This window comes from Carcharhinus amblyrhynchos, chromosome 17 (assembly GCF_965287045.1).
Source record: "Carcharhinus amblyrhynchos chromosome 17, sCarAmb.v2.hapA, whole genome shotgun sequence".
Taxonomy (NCBI): domain Eukaryota; kingdom Metazoa; phylum Chordata; class Chondrichthyes; order Carcharhiniformes; family Carcharhinidae; genus Carcharhinus; species Carcharhinus amblyrhynchos.
In genome coordinates, this window is record NC_137340.1 from 49,396,472 (window position 1) to 49,419,328 (window position 22,857).

The 22,857-nt window shown below is 46.9% G+C and overlaps 1 protein-coding gene across 1 annotated transcript in view; it reads left to right on the forward strand.

Annotated features, from left to right (window-relative positions):
- The window catches only part of pyroxd2 (pyridine nucleotide-disulphide oxidoreductase domain 2), a 48,925-nt gene that overhangs the window by 9,252 nt on the left and 16,816 nt on the right, over positions 1-22,857 (forward strand). Inside the window, exons 3-11 of the mRNA XM_080205323.1 lie at positions 1,842-1,935; positions 5,137-5,210; positions 7,056-7,211; positions 10,515-10,668; positions 11,893-11,954; positions 13,690-13,787; positions 15,575-15,716; positions 16,562-16,696; positions 21,333-21,405. Coding sequence (XP_080061449.1) covers positions 1,842-1,935; positions 5,137-5,210; positions 7,056-7,211; positions 10,515-10,668; positions 11,893-11,954; positions 13,690-13,787; positions 15,575-15,716; positions 16,562-16,696; positions 21,333-21,405 — 988 coding nt within the window. The remainder of the gene's footprint in view (positions 1-1,841; positions 1,936-5,136; positions 5,211-7,055; positions 7,212-10,514; positions 10,669-11,892; positions 11,955-13,689; positions 13,788-15,574; positions 15,717-16,561; positions 16,697-21,332; positions 21,406-22,857) is intronic.

Genomic DNA, 22,857 nt, shown 5'->3' on the forward strand with positions numbered 1-22,857 from the left:
GCACCATGTTTTAGTGCATTTTGCCCCAGATGCCTTGTTGTCCTTTCACTGTCGAATGGCCTTTTCTACCTCGTGCCACCTCAATACAATCCACCCAACCCGCACATCTTTGGTCTGTGGAAGGAAACCGGGGCACCGGAGAAAACCCACTCAGACATGGGGAGAACATGCAAATTCACAAAGACAGTGACCCAAGCCGGGAATCGAACCCGGGTCCCTGGCACTGCCCATTCGGATGGGCTGAAGGTTCATGAGGCAGGCATTTATCCCACAAGAGGAGTCTCTGAGATGTCCAGCTAGTTTGTCTTAATGGCGTGGGCAACCCCATGGAGATGGTGAGCTCCTACTGGTCTTCCCAGAAGGTATAACTACCACCTTCCTCCATGAGCTGACCTTCTCCTGTCTGCCGAGTCTCACTGTCGAAATGTCTGATCTGCTGGGCAACAACAGCAGTCATTTCAAGTTCTGAACCTCATTCTAACAGAACTAGACAGGAGAGATGCAGGGAGGATGTTTCCGATGGTGGGGGAGTCCAGAACCAGGAGTCAGAGTCTGAGGATTTGGGGTAGACCATTTAGGATGGAGGTGAGGAGACATTTCTTCACCCAAAGAGTGGCGAGCCTTTGGAATTTGTTATCACTGGAAGTAGTTGATGCCAAAACATTGAACTTATTCAAGAGGCAGCTGGATATAGCACTTGGGGTGAATGGGATCAAAGGTTATGGGGAGAAAGCAGGATTAGGCTATTGAGTTGGATGATCAGCCAGGATGGTAATGAATGGCGGAGCAGGCTCGAAGGGCCAAATGGCCTCCTCCTGCTCCTATCTTCTATGTTTCTATGTTAAAATGTGGAAAATGTACACCAGCTTGAGCTTGATGGACAAGACCTGGGTCAGTGGCATGAGGATGCAAGACACCTGGAGACCAGTGTCCACTGTATGGCCCTTGGCCACACAGCATACATTCTCCTTCTGTCCTCCTTTCTCCTTCCCAAAGGACTGCTCGTCCTGGGATTCATAAGAACAACAGGAACTCATGAGGGTGGCACCATGCGTCTCTCTAGAACAGCAGCTCCTCTTGCACTGTCTTGTTGTTAATGGTCCTGCTGCTCGGTGGCACAATGGTTAGCACTGCTGCCTCATAGCTCTAGGGACGCAGGTCACTGTCTGTGTGGAATCTGCACATTCTCCCCATGTCTGCGTGGGTTTCCTCCGGATGCTGTGTTTTCCTCCCACTCTCCAAAGATGTGCGGGTTAGGTTGATTGGCTATGCTAAATTGACCCTTAGTGTCAGGGGGACTGGCTAGGCTAAATGTGTGGGGTTACGGGAATAGGACCTTGGTGGCATTATAGTCGGTACAGACTCGGTGGGCTGAATGGTCTCTTCTGTACTGTATAAATACTAGGATTCTCACAGGTCCAGTGACTTAAGTTTGATTCTGGCTTTGAAGTGTGGAGTTTGTGATCTGTGTGGAGTTTGCATGTTCTCCCCGTGTCTGCGTGGGTTTCCTCTGGGTGCTCCAGTTTCTTCCCACAGTCCAATAATGTGCAGCTTAGGTGTGTTGGCCATGCTAAATTGCCCCTAAGTATCCCAAAATGTGTAGGTTCGTGGGATTAGAGGGGAAAAATATGTGTGGTTATGGGGATAGGCCTTGGGTGGGATTGTGGTTGGTGCAGACTCGTTGGGCCGAATGGCCTCCTTCTGCACTGTAGGAATTCTATCCTCTCAAAGCCCCTCACTAATTTGATGTCCTCGCAGTATTTTTTAATAAATATCCAAATTTGATCTTCAGGATTGGAAGCCAGGAAGCTTGATGGAAGTTTGACCCTTGTCTGTTGCAGGCTGCGTACCTACAGAGGTCTGGAGTGAACACTGCCGTGTTAGAGAGACGTCATGTGATTGGTGGAGCCGCTGTCACGGAGGAACTCATTCCAGGTAGGAGCAACCTCAGTCAGGCCGGATACGAGGGGTTCATGAGGTTTCAGGAGGAAGAACTTTTGACCTGTGCAAGGCATAGAGCCCTTGCAGGCTGTGGCCTAGCTGGGAAAGAGTGAGCCAAAGCCTCTATATTCCCAAACCTCTGCCATCTTGGTGGACAAGGGCAGGAAGGATACAGGATCACTGCCACCTGAAAGTTTCCCACCAAGTCACACAGCGTCCTGACTTAGAAATATCTCGCCTTGATTGTAAAATCAATGGGTCAAACTCCTGAAATTCTCTTCCTAACAATATTGTGCTAAGACATTTTCACCACACAGGCTGCCACCATTCGTCAAAGACTTGCATTTATACAGTGCCTTTCACAACTAGCAGACGTCCCAAAGCATTTTCCAGCTGATAAAGTACATCTGAAGTCGTAATGTAGGAAATGTGGCAGGCAAGTTGTGCACAGCAAGATCCCACAAGCGGCGATGACCAGAGAATCTCTTTTTTTTATATATTGTTCATTGAGAGATAGATAGTGAGGTGAATCACCTGTTCTTCTTTGTAACACTGCTGTTATCTAACAGGACTTGATAGGAGAGATGCAGGGAGGATGTTCTTGGTGGTGGGAGTATGCAGAACCAAGGGTCACAGTCTGAGGATTCAGGGTAGACCATTTAGGACGGAGATGAGGAGACATTTCTTCACCTAAAGAGTGGCAAGCCTGTGGAATTCATTACCACTGGATGTAGTTGATGCCAAAACATTGAATGTATCGAAGAGGCTGGATATAACACTTGGGGGCGAATGGGATCAAAGGTTATGGGGAGAAAGCAGGATTCGGCTATAGAGTTGGGCAATCAGCCATGATCGTGATGAATGGCAGAGTAGACTCGAAGGGCCAAATGGCCTCCTCCTGCTCCTATCTTCTATGTATGTTTCTAAGTATCCCTGAGAGGGAACACCCAAAAGACAGCATGTCTGAAGGTGCAGCACTCTCTTGGTACTGGAGTGGAGTATCAGCTTGGAGTTTTGTGCACAAGGCCTGGAGTGGGACTGGAACCTTCAGCGACCAGAGTGCTGCCTGCTGAGCTACGGCTGACACACTAGGTTACCACCGGCTCCTTGAGGGCAACCGGGGGTGGGTAATAAATGCTGGCCATGCCAATATTGTCCATCGCCCAAGAGGAAACGCAAAAGCATTTATTTATTGTAGTTATAATTAGTTTAGTTGAAAAAGGCCCATCTTACTGACCCTGCCATCTTCTGGCCCTCTGTCCAGATCTGCAAACTCTCACAAGCTCATTGTGAGAGAGACCTTTCCTGAATCTTGCACAAGATCTCACATTGAAACTTCTAAGTCTTGCGACCCCTGACTGTCCCCACCTGATTATTGCTCCCACTACTGTCACCCATTTATGTGATGGGCTAGGAAGTATGTTAGTCATTTATTGCAGGAGTGTTTGGAATTAAGAGTGATTAACTTCTTTTGCAATTATACTGAGCGTTGTGAGACTTAGCTGAAGAACTATGTCCCGTTTTGGCGTCAGGCTATGGGGGTAAGCCAATTAGGACTTACTGAATGTAGAGCAGGTTCGAGGGGCCATGCCTGCTCCTAATTCTTATGTTCTTAACTTCATATGATCAGCTTTGTCCCCAGATCCTCATTACCCTTTGGTTAACACAAATCTATCCACCTCAGATTTTAAATTTACAATTGTTAAATGTAAATACACAAAAGAGGTATTGTGTCATCTGAAAAGGCCTTTTGGCCCATCGAGTCTGCACTGATGATAATTAAGTCATGCTAATCCCATTTTCCCACATTTGTCCCATATCCTTGAATGTTATGCTATTTCAAGTGTCACGGTGGTTAGCATTGCTGCCTCACAGCACCAGAGACTCGGGTTCAAATTTCTGGATCGGGTCACTGTCTGTGCGGAGCCTACATGTTGTCCCTGTGTCTGTGCGGGTTTCCTCTGGGTGCTCCGGTTTCCTCCCACAGTCCAAAGATGTGTGGGTTAGGTGCATTGGCCATGCTAAATTCTCCCTCAGTGTACCTGAACAGGCGCCAGAGTGTGGTGTCTAGGGGATTTTCACTGTAACTTCATTGCAGTGTTAATGTAAGCCTAAGTGCTCATCCAGCTACTTTTTAAAGTTTGAAAGGCTTCCAGCCTCCACTATCTTTCCAGGCAGTGCATTTCAGATTCTCACCATCCTCTGAGTGAAGAATTGTTTTCTCAAATCCCCTCCTGAATCTCCTGTCCTTCATCCTAAAACTATGTCTCCTTGTGATTGACCCTTCAACCAAGGGGAAACAGCTGCTTCTACTCACCCTGTCCATACCTCTCATAATCATATACACCTCAATCTTGTCCCCCCTCAGCCTTCTCTGCTCTAAAGAAAACAATCCAGGCCTATCCAGTCTCTCCTTATAGCTCAAATACTCCATCCCAGGAAGCATCCTGGTGAATCTTCTCTGTACCCCCTCTAGTGCAATCACATCCTTCCTATAGTGAGATGACCAGAGCTGCTCACAGTACTCCAGCTGTGACCTAACCAATGTTTCAACATTACCTATTTGCTCTATGCCATGACTGATAAAGGCAACTGTCCCGTATGGGCAGCACGGTGGCACAGTGCTTAGCACTGCTGCCTCAGGGACCCCAGGTTTGATTCCCGATTTGGATCACTGTCTGTGTGGAGTTTGCATGTTCTCTCCATGTCTGCGAGTGTTTCTTCCCGGTGCTCCAGTTTCCTCCCACAGTCTGAAAGATATGCTGGTTAGGTGCATTGACCCGAGCAGGCACCGGACTGTGGCGACTAGGGGAACTTCACAGTAACTTCATTGCAGTGTTAATGTAATCCTTACTAGTGACTAATAAATAAACTTGACTCGTATCCTATTCGCTTGTTCTGCTGCCTTCAGGGATCTGTGAGTAAGTATCCCAAGATCCGTCTGCTCCTCTGAGCTTCCTAGTGCTCTGCCATTCATTAAATACTCCCTTGTCTTGTTACTTCTTCCAGAATGATGGGTGTGTTATGTTGATGGATTTAGTGTTTTTAAATTCACTGATATTGAAATACAGGAAACTGTTTTGTTCAGATGCAGTGGAATGTGTAATGCTGCCCTCACATAGACTGGGATGACAGCCCCTTTTAAAAATCCACACACTGTTTGGGTATCTGATGCTGTATCTTTGATCGCTGCAGGTTTTAAGTTTTCACGAGCGTCGTACGTGCTCAGTTTGCTGAGACCTCAGATCTACAAAGAGTTGGAGCTGAAGGTGAGGCAACTTACACTTTTAAAAATTATAATTTAAATTAATATCCATTTATTTTAAGTTCCCAGTGGGGAAAGAGGTAACCTGGTGAGGTTGTACAGATACCACCCAGTTACTGATCTGGGCCCAGTCAGTAGATCTCAGCCAATGTCTGCAGTTGGGGTGCTATAATTAACACATTGCCCGAAGTGGACTTACACTTTTGGGGACCCCGCACTCCCCCTCTTTGTGGACCCCAGCCTCAATACCATCACAACCCACCCCACTGGCAATGTGGTGGCCCGTCTACCAGCGAGAGCCTCACCCTCCCCTGCCCAGCCCTCCTCAGCCCTAGCCTGGGGGTCAAGTCATCTCTGCAACTGCTCCCCTTGATGATCACAGCTCGCATGGGCAGCATGGTGGCAGAATGGTTAGCACAGCACCAGGGACCTGGGTTCGATTCCAGCCTTGGGTCACTGTCTGCGTGGAGTTTGCACGTTCTCCCCATGTCTGTGTGGGTTTCCTCCAGGTGCTCCGGTTTCCTCCTACAGATGTGGAGATGCCGGCGTTGGACTGGGGTAAACACAGTGAAAGCCTCACAACATCAGGTTGAAGTCCAACAGGAAAAAAACCTGGTGTTGTGAGACTTTTACTGTGTTGACCCCGGTCCAATGCTGGCATCTCCACATCTGTGGGAGTTGTGAGACTTCTTACTGTTTTCCTCCCACAGTCCAAAGATGTGTGGGTTAGGTGGATTGGCCAAGATAAATTAACATTAGTGTCACGGGTGAGGGAGAGCTGAGGCAGCAATGCTGAGCACTGTGCCACCATGCCACCCCAAATGATAGAAATTGGATAGATTCACATTGGATAGTGTGATTAATGTGCCAACTACTCCAGTTAGCTCAAAACTATTCGCGCTCCCCCCCAAAAAAGATAAACTATGAAGTGGATAAGCAGTCTTTGTAGTTCTTTGTTGACGATCCTTTATTGGCTTTTTAGGCCATTTCAGAGGGCAGTTAAGAGTCAACCATATTGCTGTGGGCCACATGTAGGCTAAACCCATAAGGATGGCAGTTTCCTAAAGGGCATTACTAAACTGGATGGCTTTGTATGACAACAGACAATGGTTTCAAGGTCATCATTAGACCTTTAGGGTGGAATTTTCCCATCCCGCCTGCCACCGGATTCATAGCGGGTGTCACACAGATCGTGCAAAGATCTGTTGATCTGGGGCAGGATTTTCCGGTCTTGGGATGAGCGCTGCCGGAAAGCCCCGCTCCTAATTCCAGATTATTTTAGTGAATTCAACTACCACCGTCTACTGTGGTAGCACCATTACTCTTTTCAAAGAACAAAGAAATTTGCAGCACCAGGATAGGCCCTCCGGCCCTCCAAGCCTGCACTGACCATGCTGTCCAACTGAACTAAAACTCCCTACCCTTCCAGGGACCATATCCCTCTATTCCCATCTTATTCATGTATTTGTCCAGACGCTCCTTAAAAGTCACTATCGTATCTGCTTCCACTACCTCACCTGGCAGTGAGGTATAGGCACCCACCACTCTGTGTAAAAAAACTTGCCTTGTACATCTCTTATAAACCTTGCCCTTTGCACCTTTAACCTCTGCCCCTTAGTTATTGACTCTTCCACCCTGGGGAAAAGCTTCTGACCATCCACTCTGGCCATGCCCCTCATAATCTTGTAGACTGCCCCTCATAATCTATATCCTAATCTTGTCATTCCTTGTTCCCCCAATTCAAAATCTCACTATAGTGTCTCCCTTGTATGCGTTGATTGAGCTCAGTTGGGTTAAAATGGGAAAAATAATCTTCAAAGTGTGAATTTGTATTATTTTCCGGTGACAGAAACATGGACTAAAGATATACATCCGGAATCCGGCTTCCTTCACACCCATGTTGGAAGATGGGATTGGAGGGAAACCACCTCGATCACTCCTCATGGGCAATAACATGGAAGAAACTCAAAAGCAAATCGCACAGTTCTCAGTGAAAGATGCTCAGGTAACTGAGAGTGACGGGAGATTTAGTCTCCTTCATCTTTTTCTCTCACCTTTTGAACCTTCTCTTTACCATTCATCGTACAATCCCTACCATTGCAGAAGGAGGCCATTCAGCCCATCGAGCCTGCACTGACAATAATCCCACCCAAGCCCTATCCCCATAACCGTACGTATTTACCCTACTCATCCCCCTGACATTAAGTCGCAATTTACCATGGCCGATCAATATTACTGCACATCTTTGGACTGTGGGAGGAAGCCAGAACATCCGGAGGAAACCCACGCAAACACAGGGAGAACATGCAAACTCCACACAGACAGTGACCCAAGACCATAATTGGACCTGGGTCACTGGTGTTGTGAGGCAGCAGCGCTAACCACTGTGCCATCTAAGTCATTCTCTCAAGATCTTGCAACACAAAGGCTGGAGACGGTTGTGGAGTCTCCAAGAATTGTAATATAATCCACTAGACATTGCCCTGGGGGAAAAAAATCAAAGAGAAATTAAGTTTAAAGTTTATTCAAAAGTGTGACAAGTAGGCTTACATTAACACTGTGATAAACTTACTGTGAGAATCCTTTTGTCGCCACACTCCGGCGCCTGTTCGGGTACACTGAGGGAGAATTTAGCATGGCCAATGCACCTAACCAGCATGTCGTTTGGACTGTGAGGGGAAACCAGAGCACCCGGAGGAAACCCACGCAGACACGGGGAGAACGTACAGACTCCACACAGACAGTGACCCAAGCCGGGAATCGAACTTGGGGCCCTGATGCTGTGAGGCAGCAGTGCTAACCACTAGGCCACAGTGCTGCCCCATTAAGAGGAAAAAGTGTTTTTAAAAAATTTTATTTCCTCTTCTTTGAACACTATTTGTGTTTTAGTTGAATGAATCTTGGTGATAATGTTGAGCGGACAGGGAGATTGGAGGTGAGAGATCCCGTGATGAAATCTTTAGGTATAGACCCAACAAAAGATGCCTACCCCAACCCAAACCTCTAGAGTAGACTTCTGCTGAAGGGGAAGTAGAGAGAAGGGGTTAGTTAGACCCCTGACCTTTGCAGATCAGTTAATTGGGATCCCGTGGCTCCATTTCCAAGAAGAGTAGAGCTGTTTCCCTCCTTGGTGTCCTGGACAACATTCATCCCTCAACCAGTACCTGAAAATGGACGACCTCTCCATGATCACATTGTTGTTTGTGGGAGCTTGCTGTGCGTAAATTGGCGGCCATGTTTCCTGCATTATAAAAGCAATCACACTCCATACGTAATTGGCTGTGAAACATTTTGGGGCAAGTTCAGGTCATAAAAGATGCTATATAAATGAAAATTTGTTCTTTCTGTCTATTAAGTCTTCTCACACTCATCCTTTATTTCCTCAACCTCTTCAAATAGCCAATGGTCATCTTCACAACTGAGAGGAACAAAGAACGAAGAAAATTACAGCACAGGATCAGGCCCTTCAGCCCTCCAAGCCTACATCGACCGTGCTGCCCAACTGAACTAAAACTCCCACCCTTCTAGGGACCATATCCCTCTATTCCCATCCTATTCATGTATTTGTCAAGATGCCCCTTAAAAGTCACTATTGTATCCGCTTCCACTACCTCCCCCGGCAATGAGTTCCAGGCACCCACCACCCTCTGTGTCATAAAATTGCCCCGTACATCTCCTTTAAACCTTGCCCCTTGCACCCTAAACCTGTGCCCCCTAGTAATTGACTCTTCCACCCTGGGAAAAATCTTCTGACTATCCACACTGTCCACGCCTCTGCAATCTTGTAGACTTCTATCAGGTTGCCCCTCATCCTTCATCGTCCCAGTGAGAACAAACCAAGTTTCTCCTCATAGCTAATGCCCTCCATGCCAGGCAACATCCTGGTAAATCTTTTCTGTATCTTTTCCAAAGCCTCCACAATCTTTCAGATAGTGTGGTGACCAGAATTGAACCGACCAGAACAGAACAGTTATTTCAAGTGCGGCCTAACTAAGGTTCTATAAAGTGAAACGTGACTTGCCAATTTTTAAACTCAGTGCCCCGGCTGATGAAGGCAAGCACGCTGTATGTCTTCTTGATTACCTTCTCCACCTGCATTGCCACTTTCAGTGACCTGTGTACCTGTACACTCACATCCCTTTGCCTAACAATACCCTTAATGTTGGCAAGTGTGAGGTGGTCCACTTTGGTAGGAAGAATGGTAGGAAGGACTATTACTTACGTGGCGAAAAACTGCAGCAGGCGACGGTGCAGAGGGACCTCGGGGTCCTTGTGCATGAGTCGCAAAAACCCAGCCTGCAGGTGCAGCAGGTGGTCAGGAAGGCGAATGGGATGCTGGCCTTCATAGCGAGGGGGATTGAATATAAAAGTAGGGAGGTCTTGCTGCAGCTGTATAGGGCATTGGTGAGGCCGCAGCTGGAGTACTGTGTGCAGTTTTGGGCGCCGCACCTGTGCAAAGATATTTTGGCCTTGGAGGGAGTGCAGAGGAGGTTTACTAGGCTGATACCGGAGTTGAGGGGGTTGAGCTATGAGGAGAGGCTGAATAAACTAGGCTTGTACTCGTTAGAGTTTAGAAGAATGAGGGGAGATCTCATTGAGACGTATAAGATGATGAATGGGATGGATAGGATAGAGGTGGAAAGACTCTTCCCGCTCAGAAAGGACAGTAGGAATAGGGGGCACAGCCTCAAGATAAAGCGGGGGGCGGTTTAGAACGGAGTTGAGGAGGAACTCTTCACTCAAAGGGTGGTGAATCTCTGGAATTCTCTGCCTGTTGACGTGGTGGAGGCTGCCTCGCTAAATATTTTTAAGACGCGGGTTGATGGGTTTTTGATAAGAGAGGGGATTAAGGGTTATGGGGAGAGGGCGGGAAAGTGGAACTGAGCCACGACAGACCAGCCATGATCTTATTGAATGGCGGGGCAGGCTTGAAGGGCTAGATGGCCTACTCCTGCTCCTATTTCTTATGTTCTTATGTTAAGGGTTCTGCCATTTATTGTATATTTCCCACCTGTATTAGACCTTCCAAAATGCATTACCTCACATTTGTCCTGATTAAACGCTACAAAATTGACCAAATTCTTTTTTGAGCCACAATGGCTCCCGTACTGTGCGGTCATGAAGAACCAAGTTAGAGGGTGCCTCTTGGAGGCCAGTAGACCAGGGTTGGGTAATGGGCATATGAGGATGGGTAGATGAGTTGCATTCGATCTGATACTCCTCAGGGTGTGGGAGGTTAAATGTGTTGTGATGAACTGAATGGTTCTGTTCTGTACTTTCAGTAATCCAAGTGTGCTTTACTTGCTAGGCGTACGCTGAATATGAGGCCTTCATCAACCGTATGGCTACAGCTGTTGAACCATTACTGGATGCAGTACCTGTGGATTTCCCGTCGCTAACCAGTAGCTCTCTGAGGCAGAGGATACGGGCGTTACGTACTGTGAAACCCCTCTTACAGACAGGTAAACGAGAAAGGCTGTACTTACACAGAACCCTTTACCATCCTGAGCCAAGCCAAGGTGCTCGGGGCTGATGAAATGAAGTGTGGCAACACACTTTTTAGGCCAATGTGCCCAATATGAGGTCATACAATGACAGGAACAGTCAGATAAGCTGCTTTGGCCTTGGTTTGAGCTTGAAATCACCAAAAAAAATCACAATAATCCGTATTAGTATTTTGTGATCTTGACCACAGAAGAGATACAGCTTTAAAAAAATGGCCCCCTTATCCATTTCCTTGGCTGGCATGGACAGGATGGGCTGAATGGCCTCCTTCTGTGCTGTAACTTTTCAACGGTTCATGACACTCACACAAATAGGGCTCTCTCAGCAGAGGGGTGGAACCCCAAGAGATCTTGCCCCATTAGTAAGTAAGTCCTGCTTAACACAACTTCAGGATTTTAAAAATTCATTTGTGGGCCCTGGGCATTGCTGGCTGGCGAGCATTTATTGCCCCTCTCTAGTTGCCCTTGTTCAGAGAGCAGTTGAGGATCAACCACATCGCTGTGGCTCTGGAGTCACATGTAGGCCAGGCCAGGCAAAGACAGCAGATTTCCTTCCTTAAAGGACATTAGTGAGCCAGATGGGTTTTTCCGACAATCGACAATAGTTTTATGGTCATCGGTAGAATCTTAATTCCAGATATTTTTTTACTGAATTCAAATTCCACCATCTGCCATGGCGGGATTTGAACCCAGGTCCTCAGAATGTAAACTGAGTTTCTGGATTAATAGTCTCGCAATAATACAACTAGGCCACTTCCTTTCCAATTTGTGTTACCAAGGTAACAAAGGCTCAAACTATTGATCCCTGGGTTGAGACACCAATATTATGATGCGAGATCAGGTAGAATGGGCCTTTACTCTTTGGAATCATACAACTATAGAATCCCTATAGTGAAGAAAGAGGCTATTTGGCCCATTGAGTCTATACCAACTGTCCCAAAGTGCCCCATAGCCAGGGTTGTGAACCTTTGGAATCCCAAAGAGCTATGGGTGCTCAATTATCGTGTATGTTCAAAGCTGAGATCGATTGATTTTTTTGGACACTTGGAATTGAATTTTCCCTAAGGAGGTGGAATTGAGGTTGAGGATCAGTCACAATCTTATTGACTGTGCTGAGGTAGGCCCGAGGGGCCTGGTTCTCCTGTCCTTGTATATTCTTCATCTCATTTCTTATTTTCGCAGGTATTAAGCTGGGGAAACACATCCCACAGTTCTATGAGTTACTGACCGCTCCAATATCAAAAGTAAGTGCACAAGTTATCATGAAATTGCTGCTTCAAGGTTACACCACACACTGATCCTGGGATTCTTTCTCCACTGCCACTGTGCTTGGGGAAGAAAGATTCACTTGGCAATTTGGACCAAGCACAGGAAGCGATGACAGTAACTGATTTCAACATGGACCCACCATGATCTGATTTATTATTGTCACATGCATCAATATACAGTGAAAAGTATTGTTTCTTGCGGGCTATACAGGCAAAACATACCGTTCATAGAGAAGGAAAGGAGAGAGTGCAGAATGTAGTGTTACAGTCATAGCTAGGGTGTAGAGAAAGATCAACTCAGTGCAAGATAGATCCATTCAAAAGTCTGATGGCATCAGGGAAGAAGCTATCCTTGAATTGGTTGGTACATGACGTCAGACTTTTGTGTCTTTTTCCTGATGGAAGAAAGTGAAAGAGAGAGTGTCCAGTATGTATGGGATCCTTGATTTTGCTGGCTGCTTTTCCGAAGCAGCAGGAAGTGCAGACGGAGTCAATGTATGGGAGGCTGCATTAAGATCAGGAGAAGGAACTTTGGGCTGTTCCTCTCTCAAAGCAGTGGAAACTGGACAGAAAGGGCCTTGAACAAACTGATAACCTACCTGTTTCACCCGAACCTCTAGGTCCACTAGATGTTCGAAAGTAGGGAAGGGGTCTTAGCGTCTGAAAAATATTTGGGGGCAGGAAAAGCAGGAGGTTTCCACTAAGCCCCAATCTTTACCCGCTGCAGGCTCTCCCCACCCTAGAGGAACCTGTCCACCACTGAAATCATAAAATCCCTACAGTGCAGAAGCGGCCATTCAGCCCATCAGGTCTGCACTGACTCTCTGACAGAATATCTTACACAGGCTCTATCCCCCACCCCATCCCCGTAACCCCACACACTTACCACAGCCAATCCACCTAACCCACACACCTTTGGAGTGTGGGAGGTAACCGGAGTACCCAGAGGAAACCCACACAGACACGGGGAGAACATGCAAACACCACACAGACCGTGGTCACATACCAACCGACTCAAGAACAGTTTCTTCCCTGCTGCTGTCAGATTTTTGAATGGACCTGCCTCACACTAAGTTGATCTTTTTTTACACCCTAGCTATGACTGTAACACTACGTTCTGCACTCACCAGTCCTGGTGTCCCAGTTTATATGTGCTCAAAGTACTTAATTAAATAATACTTGGGCGGCACGGTGGCACAGCGGTTAGCACTGCTGCTTCACAGCGCTATGAATCCAAGTTCGATTCCCGGCTTAGATCACTGTCTGTGTGAAGTTTGCACATTCTCTCTGTGTCTGTGTGGGTTTCCTCTGGGTGCTTCGGAAACCGGACACAAACTCAGAGAGAACATGACTGGTTATTTAGCCCGAACAGGTGCTGGACTGTGGCGACTATGGGAATTTCACAGTAACTTCATTGCAGTGTTAATGTAAGCCTTACTTGTGACGAATAAATAAACTTTTAAAACTTTACTGTCTGCCAGTGCATCTTAACAACATAATGAAAATACTATTAACTGTCCACTCCCAAATCGATAATCCCTCCTGCGTCTACATGTGGATCAGCAACATTGGGAAACGAGAGAGAGAAAAGTAACTAAATCTGTCAGCTATAAATATCTGATATGAAATGAATATGAGCGGAATCAGTTCCAGGCCTAGCTAAAGATATTCGTGCTCTGCCAACTCACTGTCTGTGGTTTCTTTCTGGTAGATTCTAAATCACTGGTTTGAATCGGAACCACTAAAGGCCACCCTCGCTACTGATGGAGTTATTGGGGCAATGATAAGCCCACAAGCTGCAGGGAGCGGGTAGGAGACTTTCTGCTGTTTTGCTTACTTGTTGAATTTGTCTTAAATTTACATGTCAAAGACATTGAAATGAGAGGAAGCTTCAAACCTGTTTTGCCCTTCAATTAGATCATTGCCGCTCTGTATCTGAACATCATCACCAAAATTGCTCCAAATCCCTCGATTCTCTTATCTGACAAAAAGCTACTCCCCACCTGTCCAATCTTTTAATTTTAATTCACCGTCCAGCACCCATCGCCCAAAAACGTTGCACAGGTGTCGCAGTAAGAAGTCTCACAACACCAGGTTTAAGTCCAACCAGTTTATTTGATAGTAAACCCACAAGCTTTTGGAAATACTGTTCCATCGTCAGGGGTGTGGAAAGTTCCGATCAGAGAAGGGCATATAAAGTCACACACCGTTTACAGAATACTGATGAGAATGCGAGTCCCCACAGCCAATCTGTTATTCAAGTCTTCAAGGTGCAGACAATGTGAGTGGAGATAGCACTAAGCATAGGTTAAAGAGAAAAGTTAAAAGCCACACAGATATCACGTCAGGCCGACAAACCTTGCTTCCTGGTGACATAATATTCAGTCACAACACCAGTTGCAGGTTCACCTCCAGGTCCCAACTCGGGCTGATGTCCCCTCACTGCTACTGGGTCAGAAATCTGGAACTCCGTCCCTAAAAGCACTGTGGGTAAGCTACACCACTTCAGCTGAAGTGGTTCAAGACAGCGGCTCACCAGCACCTTCCCAAAGGCAACTCGGAATGGGAGATCAATGCCGGTTTATCCAGCAATTCCCACATCCCAGGAACAAATATAAAAAAAAACTCTGTGACAGTATTTTAATTGTAAACTGCTATGCCGACATTTTCTATTCAGCGTTATGATGTCAACTGTCTTTGCAGTTGCAGATGCCAGCCATTATGTGGCAGTATAAGACATAGGAGCAGAATTAGGCCACTCGGCCCATCGAGTCTACTCCACCATTCAAGCATGGCTGATATTTTTCTCATCCCCATTCTCCTGCCTTTTCCCCATAACCCCTGATCCCCTTATTAATCAAGAACTTATCTATCTCTGTCTTAAAGACACTCAATGACCTGGCCTCCACAGCCTTCTGTGGCCAAGAGTTTCACCCATTCACCACTCTCTGGCTGAAGACATTCCTCTTCATCTCTGTTTTAAAGGATTGCCCCTTTAGCCTGAAGTTGTGCCCTCTGGTTTTAGTTTTTCTTACTAATGGAAACATCCTCTCCAAGTCCACTCTATCTGGGCCTCGCAGTATCCTGTAAGATTCAATAAGATCCCCCTTCATTCTTCTAAACTCCAATGAGTACAGACCCAAAGGCCTCAACTATTCCTGATTAGGCTCACAGCGTCAGCGACTCGGGTTTGATTCCTGGCTTGAGTCACTGTCTGTGTGGAGTTTGCACACTCTCCCTGTGTGTCTGCACGGGTTTCCTCCGGGTGCTCTGATTTCCTCCCACAGCCCGAAAGATGTGCCGGTTAGGTGCATTGACCATGCTGAATTCTCCCTCTGTGTGCCTGAACAGACACCGGAGTGTGGTGACTAGGGGATTTTCACAGTAACTTCATTGCAGTGTTAATGTAAGCCTACTTGTGACACCAATAATTAAAATGTAAAACTTTTTAGCATGTATCAGGATTTTGCAGACTCTCTCAAATCCATCCATCATTGTATGTATGGAAAAAATACTTGTCAAATGAAAGATGGCCGATTAGCAAATCAAATATTAAGAAGCCTATGATCTGTTCTCTTCTCTCTTGTTCATCTTAGGTATGTGTTGCTTCATCATGTGATGGGGGAGCTGGAGGGGATTAAAGGGGCTTGGGGCTATGTTGAAGGTGGGATGGGTGCACTTAGCAAATCTATCGCCAGTTCAGCTGCCGGTTATGGAGCATCTATCTTTACGGAAAAGGTGAGTGCCCAGCTACTTGCCTGACTGTTTCTCATAGAGTCATAGAGGTTTACAGCATGGAAACAGGCCCTTTGGGCCAACTTGTCCATTTTTTTTGAAGCTAGTCCCAATATCCCTCGATATCCATCTTACCCATGTAACTATCTAAATGCTTTTTAGAAGACAAAATTGTACCCGCCTCTACTACTGCCTCTGGAAGCTCGTTCCAGACGCTCACCCCCCTCTCATTTCATTGATGTCACAGAGAGGTTTCGATAAAATAAATAAGGAGAAACTGAGAATTGGTGACAGAATGAGGGCGCAGATAAGGAGTTTTTTTTTGTGCAGCAGGCACTTACGACCTGAAATAAGCTGCTGGAGAGGATGGCGGAAGCAGTTTCAGTCGCAACTCTCAAACGGGAATTGGAAACGTATTTAAATAGGAAACATTTGCCCGGTTATGGGGAAAGGGCAGGGGAGTGGGACTAACTGGATAGCTCTTTCAACGGGCTGGTAAAGGCTCAGTGGACTGACTGGCCCCCAGCACGGTATTTGTGGAACGTAAATGTGGAGGATTAAATCGGGTTTTGCTTTTTCACCTCATGCTGACACACAAAACAAGCGTTATAGTATAGATAGAGACAGGGTAAAGCTTCCTCCAGTCTATTTCGACAAGGTGCCTCAACCTTTCCGTTTAGGGTGGTAACCCTGTTATATCAGTGACGCACTTCCTCGTGGCATTACAGAGCGATTTGCTGCCAAATTTATAGTATTTTGATAAATATGAAAGTTAATGATATTCACACTTTTAACTTTCTCAGAGTCAATTAATACATTTCCCTCTCTCTGTCTCTGTCTCTGACCAGCCAGTCAACTCCATTCTAACGGACAGTGACGGGGCAGCACAGGGAGTTGTGTTGCAAGATGGGACTGAGATAAGAAGCAAAGTGGTTTTATCCAATGCCACTGCTCATGTGACCTTCCTCAAGCTGACACCAAAGGTGAGGTTGGACATTGTCTCTTTTTCCATCCCCTTTGCTTGCTCCTCCTCTCATTAACTTCCAGGGTTCTGTGCACCTCTAGATAACATTACTCAAGCAGCCATTCATTAGCCCGTGAATGTCAACGGACAGTTCAATGGCCACTCACCAGCCGAGTCCCAGATTGAATTTAAGAGGTGGCGGGATCGTTGGGGAGGGGTCAGGGGGAGCATTCGAGATGAACGATAAACTCATGTGCCAGCAACACGGGAGACCCAGTGAGATTTTAACTCTCCCTTTACTGTAGAGGTTGGTCTCCAGTCTGATTGGCAGTGGTGATGGACAGCCAGGCATGGTTCCTGGAAGCAGGAGGTCATAACTATGATCCTGATGGAACAATTCCTGAAATAAGGTCAGTTGTAACATTGGGATGAGGGATGCACAAGGAGGGAAAGCACCCTTCCCCCTCTTCACCCACATGGAAACACTAATCTTGGGTCCCCTTGCTGGGCTTAGATCCGAGGATATACACTATGTCCTTGTGGAAAGGGAACCACTTCTTCACTACAGAGGGCTTGAGTTAGCAGTCAGGCCACCATGACATATTTAAGGAAGGGAAAAGTGCTATTGTTGACTATGATTTAAACCCACAGTCGGCCAAATTGGAATGGTAATGGATTGGGTAAAACCATTTCATTTTAAACATCCCTCTCATCCCCAGTCACCCCCGCCTGGGTCCCAGAATTCAAATTAAAACCTCAGATTCGGAGGTGAGAGTGTTATCACTGAGCCAAGCCTAATATGGCTACACCTGACTGGCAGGTGCAGTGGTAATGGTTAGCACTACTGCCTCACAGCGCTAGGGACCTGGCTTCGATTCCCGGCTTGGGTCACTGCACGTTCTCCCATTTTAAAAAAATTTATTCATTGATGGGGCATGGATGTCGCTGGCTGGCCAGCGTTTATTGTCCAACAGGTTTATTTGGTAGCACAAGCTTTTGGAGTCTCGCTCCTTCTTCAGGAGAGTAAGGAGTTGTGTTCACAAACGGGGCATATATAGACACAAACTCAATTTACAAGGTAATGATTGGAATGCGAGTCTTTACATGTATGAAGTCTTAAAGGTACAGACAATGTGACTGGAAAGAGGGTTAAGCACAGATTAAAGAGGTGTGCATTGTCTCCATCCAGGACAGTTAGTGAGATTTTGCAAGTCCAGGCAAATCGCAGGGGGTTACAGATAGTGTGACATGAACCCAAAATCCCAGTTGAGGCCATCCTCATGTGTGCAGAACTTGGCTATCAGTCTCTGCTCAGCGATTCTGTACTGTCGTGTGTCGTGAAGGCCACTTTGGAGAACGTTTACCCGAAGATCAGAGGCCGAATGCCCGTGACCACTGAATGTTCCCCAACAGGAAAGGAACGCTCTTGCCTGGTGATTGTCGAGTGGCATCCATTCATTCATTGTCGTAGCGTCTGCATGGTCTCCCCAGTGTACCATGCCTCGGGACATCCTTTCCTGCAGCGTATCAGGTAGACAACATTGGCCGAGTTGCAAGAGTATGTACCGTGGACCTGGTGGATGGCGTTCTCTGTGTCGATGATCCGGCATGTCTTGCAGACTCTGCTGTGGCAGGGTTGTGTGACGTCGTGGTCACTGGTCTCCTGAAGGCTGGGTAGTTTGCTGCGGACAGTGGTCTGTTTGAGGTTACGCGGTTGTTTGGAGGCCAGAAGTGGGGGTGTGGGGATGGCCTTGGCAAGATGTTCATCTTCATCGAAGACATGGTGAAGGCTCTGGAGAAGATGTTGTAGCTTCTCCGCTCCGAGGAAGTATTGGACAATGAAAGGTACTCTGTCCACCATGTCTCATGTTTGTCTTCTGAGGAGGTCGGTGCGGTTTTTCACTGTGGCACATCGGAACTGCCGATCGATGAGTTGAGCACCATATCCGCTTCTTCTGAGTGCATCTTTCAGCATCTGTAGGTGTCTGTTGCAATCCTCTTCATCTGAGCAGAGCCTGTGTATATGGAGGGCTTGTCCATAGGGGATGGCTTCTTTAACATGTTTAGGGTGGAAGCTGGAGAAGTGGAGCATTGTGAGGTTATCCATGGGCTTGCAGTACAGTGATGTGCTGAGGTGACTGCCCTTAATGGAGATGCGTGTATCCAAGAATGCAACCGATTCTGGAGAATAGTCCATGGTGAGTCTGATGGTGGGATGGAACTTGTTGATATCCATATAGTTGCAGTGATTGTTTACCATGAGTCCAAAGGAAGAAAATGTCATCAGTGTATCTGGTGAATAGCATCGGTTGAAGATCCTGTGCGGTGAAGAGGTCTTGTTTGAACCTGCGCATAAAAATGTTGGCATATTGACATGTGAAATTGGTCCCCATGGCTGTTCCGTGTGTCTGGATGAAGAACTGGTTGTTCAAGGTGAAGTCGTTGTGGTCCAGAATGAAGCGGATGAGTTGTAAAATTGCATCTGGAGATTGGCAGTTGTCAGTGTTGTGTACTGAGGCAGTTGCAGCAACGCCATCGTCATGGAGGACAGCCTTAACCGGGATCGTGGGTTCATGTCACACTATCTGTAACCCTCATGACTTGCCTGGGCTTGCAAAATCTCACTAACTGTCCTGGCTGGAGACAATACACATCTCTTTAACCTGTGCTTAACCCAATCTCCACTCACATTGTCTGTACCTTTAAGACTTGATTACCTTTAAAGACTCGCATTCCAACCATTATCTTGTAAATTGAATCTGTGTCTGTATATGCCCTGTTTGTGAACACAACTCATCACTCACCTGATGAAGGAGCAGCACTCCGAAAGCTTGTGCTGCCAAATAAACCTGTTGGACTTTAACCTGGTGTTGTGAGACTTCTTAATGTGCTTATCCCAATCCAACGCCAGCATCTCCACATCACAGCATTTATTGCCCATCCCTAGTTGCCCTTGAGAAGGTGGTGGTGAGCTGCCTTCTTGAATCGCTGCAGTCCATGTGCTGTGGGTTGACCAACAATGCCATTAGGGAGGGAATTCCAGGATTTTGACCCAGTGATTGCGAAGGAACGGCGATATATTTCCAAGTCAGGATGCTGAGTGACTTGGAGGGAAACTTGCAGGCGGTGGTGTTCCCGTGTATCTGCTGTCCTTGTCCTTCTAGATGGAAGTGGTCGTGGGTTTGGAAGGTGCTGTCTAAGGATCTTTGGCGAATTGCTGCCGTGCACCTTGTATATGGTACACACTGCTGCTACCGAGCGTCGGTGGTGGAGGGAGTGGGTGTTTATAGATGTGGTGCCAATCAAGCGGCAGCTTTGCCCTGGATGGTGTCTGCATGGGTTTCCTCCGGGTGCTCTGATTTCCTCCCACAGTCCGAAAGACCTGCTGGCTAGGTGCATTAGCCATGCTAAATTCTCCCTCAGTGTACCCGAACAGGCACCAGAGTGTGGCAACTAGGGGATTTTCACAGTAACTTCATTGCAGTGTTAATGTAAGCCTGCTTATTTCACTGATAAATAAACTTCAAAAAATTTTAAACTTTAATGGATACCAGGCAGTTTGTGTAGAGACCCTGCTTTATGAATCATAGAATCCCTACAGCTCAGAAGAGGCCATTCAGCCCATCGAGTCTGCACCAACTCTCTGCCAGAGTATCTTACCCAGGCCTCCCCCCTGTCCTATCCCTGTAACCCCACACATTTACCATGACTAATCCACTTAGCCCACACATCTTTGGACACTAAGGGGCAATTTTAGCATGGCTGATCAACCTAACCTTTCAGACTGTGGGAGGAAACCGGAGCACCCAAAGGAAGCCCACACAGACATGGGAATAACATGCAAATTCCACGTAAACAGTGACCCAAGGCTGGAACCGAACCCGGGTCCCTGGTGCTGTGAGGCAGCAGTGCTAACCACTGTGCCGCCCTTGGTTGTAAATTGGACAATCTTCCCAGGTGACTTTTTTGTCTAATCCACTCCAGGTACTCACACATAAACTCTGGGCTCCTGATTGTAGTTCTGAAGGAAACTCTCTCCTGTGGTCACAAATGATCCCGTGACACTGTTTCAGTGTCCCTGGGATCCTGGCCAATATTTCAACCAATATCATGGAAAACCTATTATCTGTCCATTATCACAAAGAACAAGAACAAAAAAACAAAGAAAATTGCAACATAGCAACAAGCCCTTTGGCCCTTCAAGCTTATATTGACCATGCTGACTATCTGAACTAAAACCCCATACCCTTCTGGGGACCGTCTCCCTCTATTCCCATCCTATTCATGTATTTGTCAAGTCACCCCTTAAAAGTCACTATCATATCTGCTTCCATTACTTTCCCTGGTAGCGAGTTCCAGGCACCCACCACCCTCTGTGTAAAAAACTTGCCTCGTATACCTCCTTTAAACCTTGCCCCTCGCACCTTAAACCTGTGCCCCCTAGTAATTGACTCTTCCACCTTGGGAAAAAGCTTCTGGCTATCCACTCTATCCATGTCCCTCATAATCTTGTGGGCTTCTATCAGGTCACCCGTCAACCTCTGTCATTTGAGTATGGGACACTACATTACAACACTGACGACATGGCGAAATGGCGTGAAAGGCGCTATGGAAATGCAGGTCTTAAATCTGAAGTTGGTTTCTGTCTGTTCCAGGATTCGCTATCAAAAGACTTTATTAAGGAAGTTTCATCCATCGACTATACCTCTCCTGTCACAAAAATCAACGGTATGCAGACTCTTTGGCAGATAGGGGTTCAATGAAGTGAGCACGGGTGACGGGATGGCTGGTGTCATTGTTATCCTGACGGTGCTTGACGATGGCCCAGGAGAAATCAGTCCCCTGTGCCCTCAGGAGACTTGGGGTGGCAGTGGAGAGGGTGGGGGGTGGAATTCCCCATTCCCACTCTGCTCCATGTGAAAAGGTTCTTCCTGATTTCACCCCTGGAAAACCCCCGATCCTATTCCAGGATTTTGCCTCTTTGATCCCTCCATCGGCTCCTCCGGATTCACTCTTGTCAAATCCTCTCGGCATTACAAATTCTTCAGCTGGATGTTCCCTGAACTCCAGTGTTTAATGGGACAATTTATGGAACCTGGGCGCAGAATTTAACCCCAGAATTGTTTGGGGATCATCCTGTTACTTTGACCTGGATTTGAACCTTGGATCCAGCAATAAAGCACCATCTGCTAGCTCGACCCAATGGCCAGTGTATCCGGTCCCTGCCATGGTGGCACAGTGGTTAGCACTGCTGCCTCACAGTGCCTAAGGTTCAATTCCAGTCTCGGGTGACTGTCTGTGTGGAGATTCTCCCCGTGTCTACTTGGGGTGCTCTGGCTGCCTCCCACAGTCAAAGATGTGTAGGTTAGGTGGATTGGCCTTGCTAAATTGCCCCTTGGTGTCAGGAGGATTGGCGTCAGGGGTATTAGCAGTCTAAATACGTGGGGTTATGGGGATAGAATCATAGAATCCCCACAATGCAGAAGGAGGCCATTCAGCCCATCAAGTCTGCACCCACCACAATCCCACCCAGGCCCCATCCCCATAACCTCACGTATTTACCCTACCTAGAAGAGTGGTATTGTTGTCAGTGCAGACTCAATGGGCTGAATGGCTTCCTTCTGCACTGTAGGGATTCTATGAATCTATGATAACAAAGGCTCGAGTGGAATAGAGAACAACAGCAATAACAAAAACTTTCATTTACGTAGCACCTTTAATATAGAAAAATATTCCTCCCCAGGACTGTTGTTGAACAAAATTTGGCAGCGAGCCACAGCAGGAAATATTCGAACGCAAACTTTGTCAGAGATCAGTTTGAAGGAGCATTGCAGAGAGAGACAGAGACAGAGAAAGAGGAGGAGAGCTTTAGGGAGGGAATTTCAGAGCTTGGGTCCGGGGCACCTGACGGTAAGGTCACCAGTGGTGGAGCGATTAAAATCAGAGGTGCACAAGAGGCCAGAATTGGAGGAGCTCGGAGATTCTGCACTGTCCTGAGGCCAGAGGTGGCTATGGAAATTGAGGAATGAACAAGGATAAAAATAGGGGAATATAGGATATAGAAACATTTGAAAACAAAGAGGAGAATTTTAAAACTGGTGAGACACCAGACCAGGTTAGGGTGATTAGCCATGCTAAATTGACCCTAGTGTCAGTGGAATTAGCAGGGTAAATGTGTGG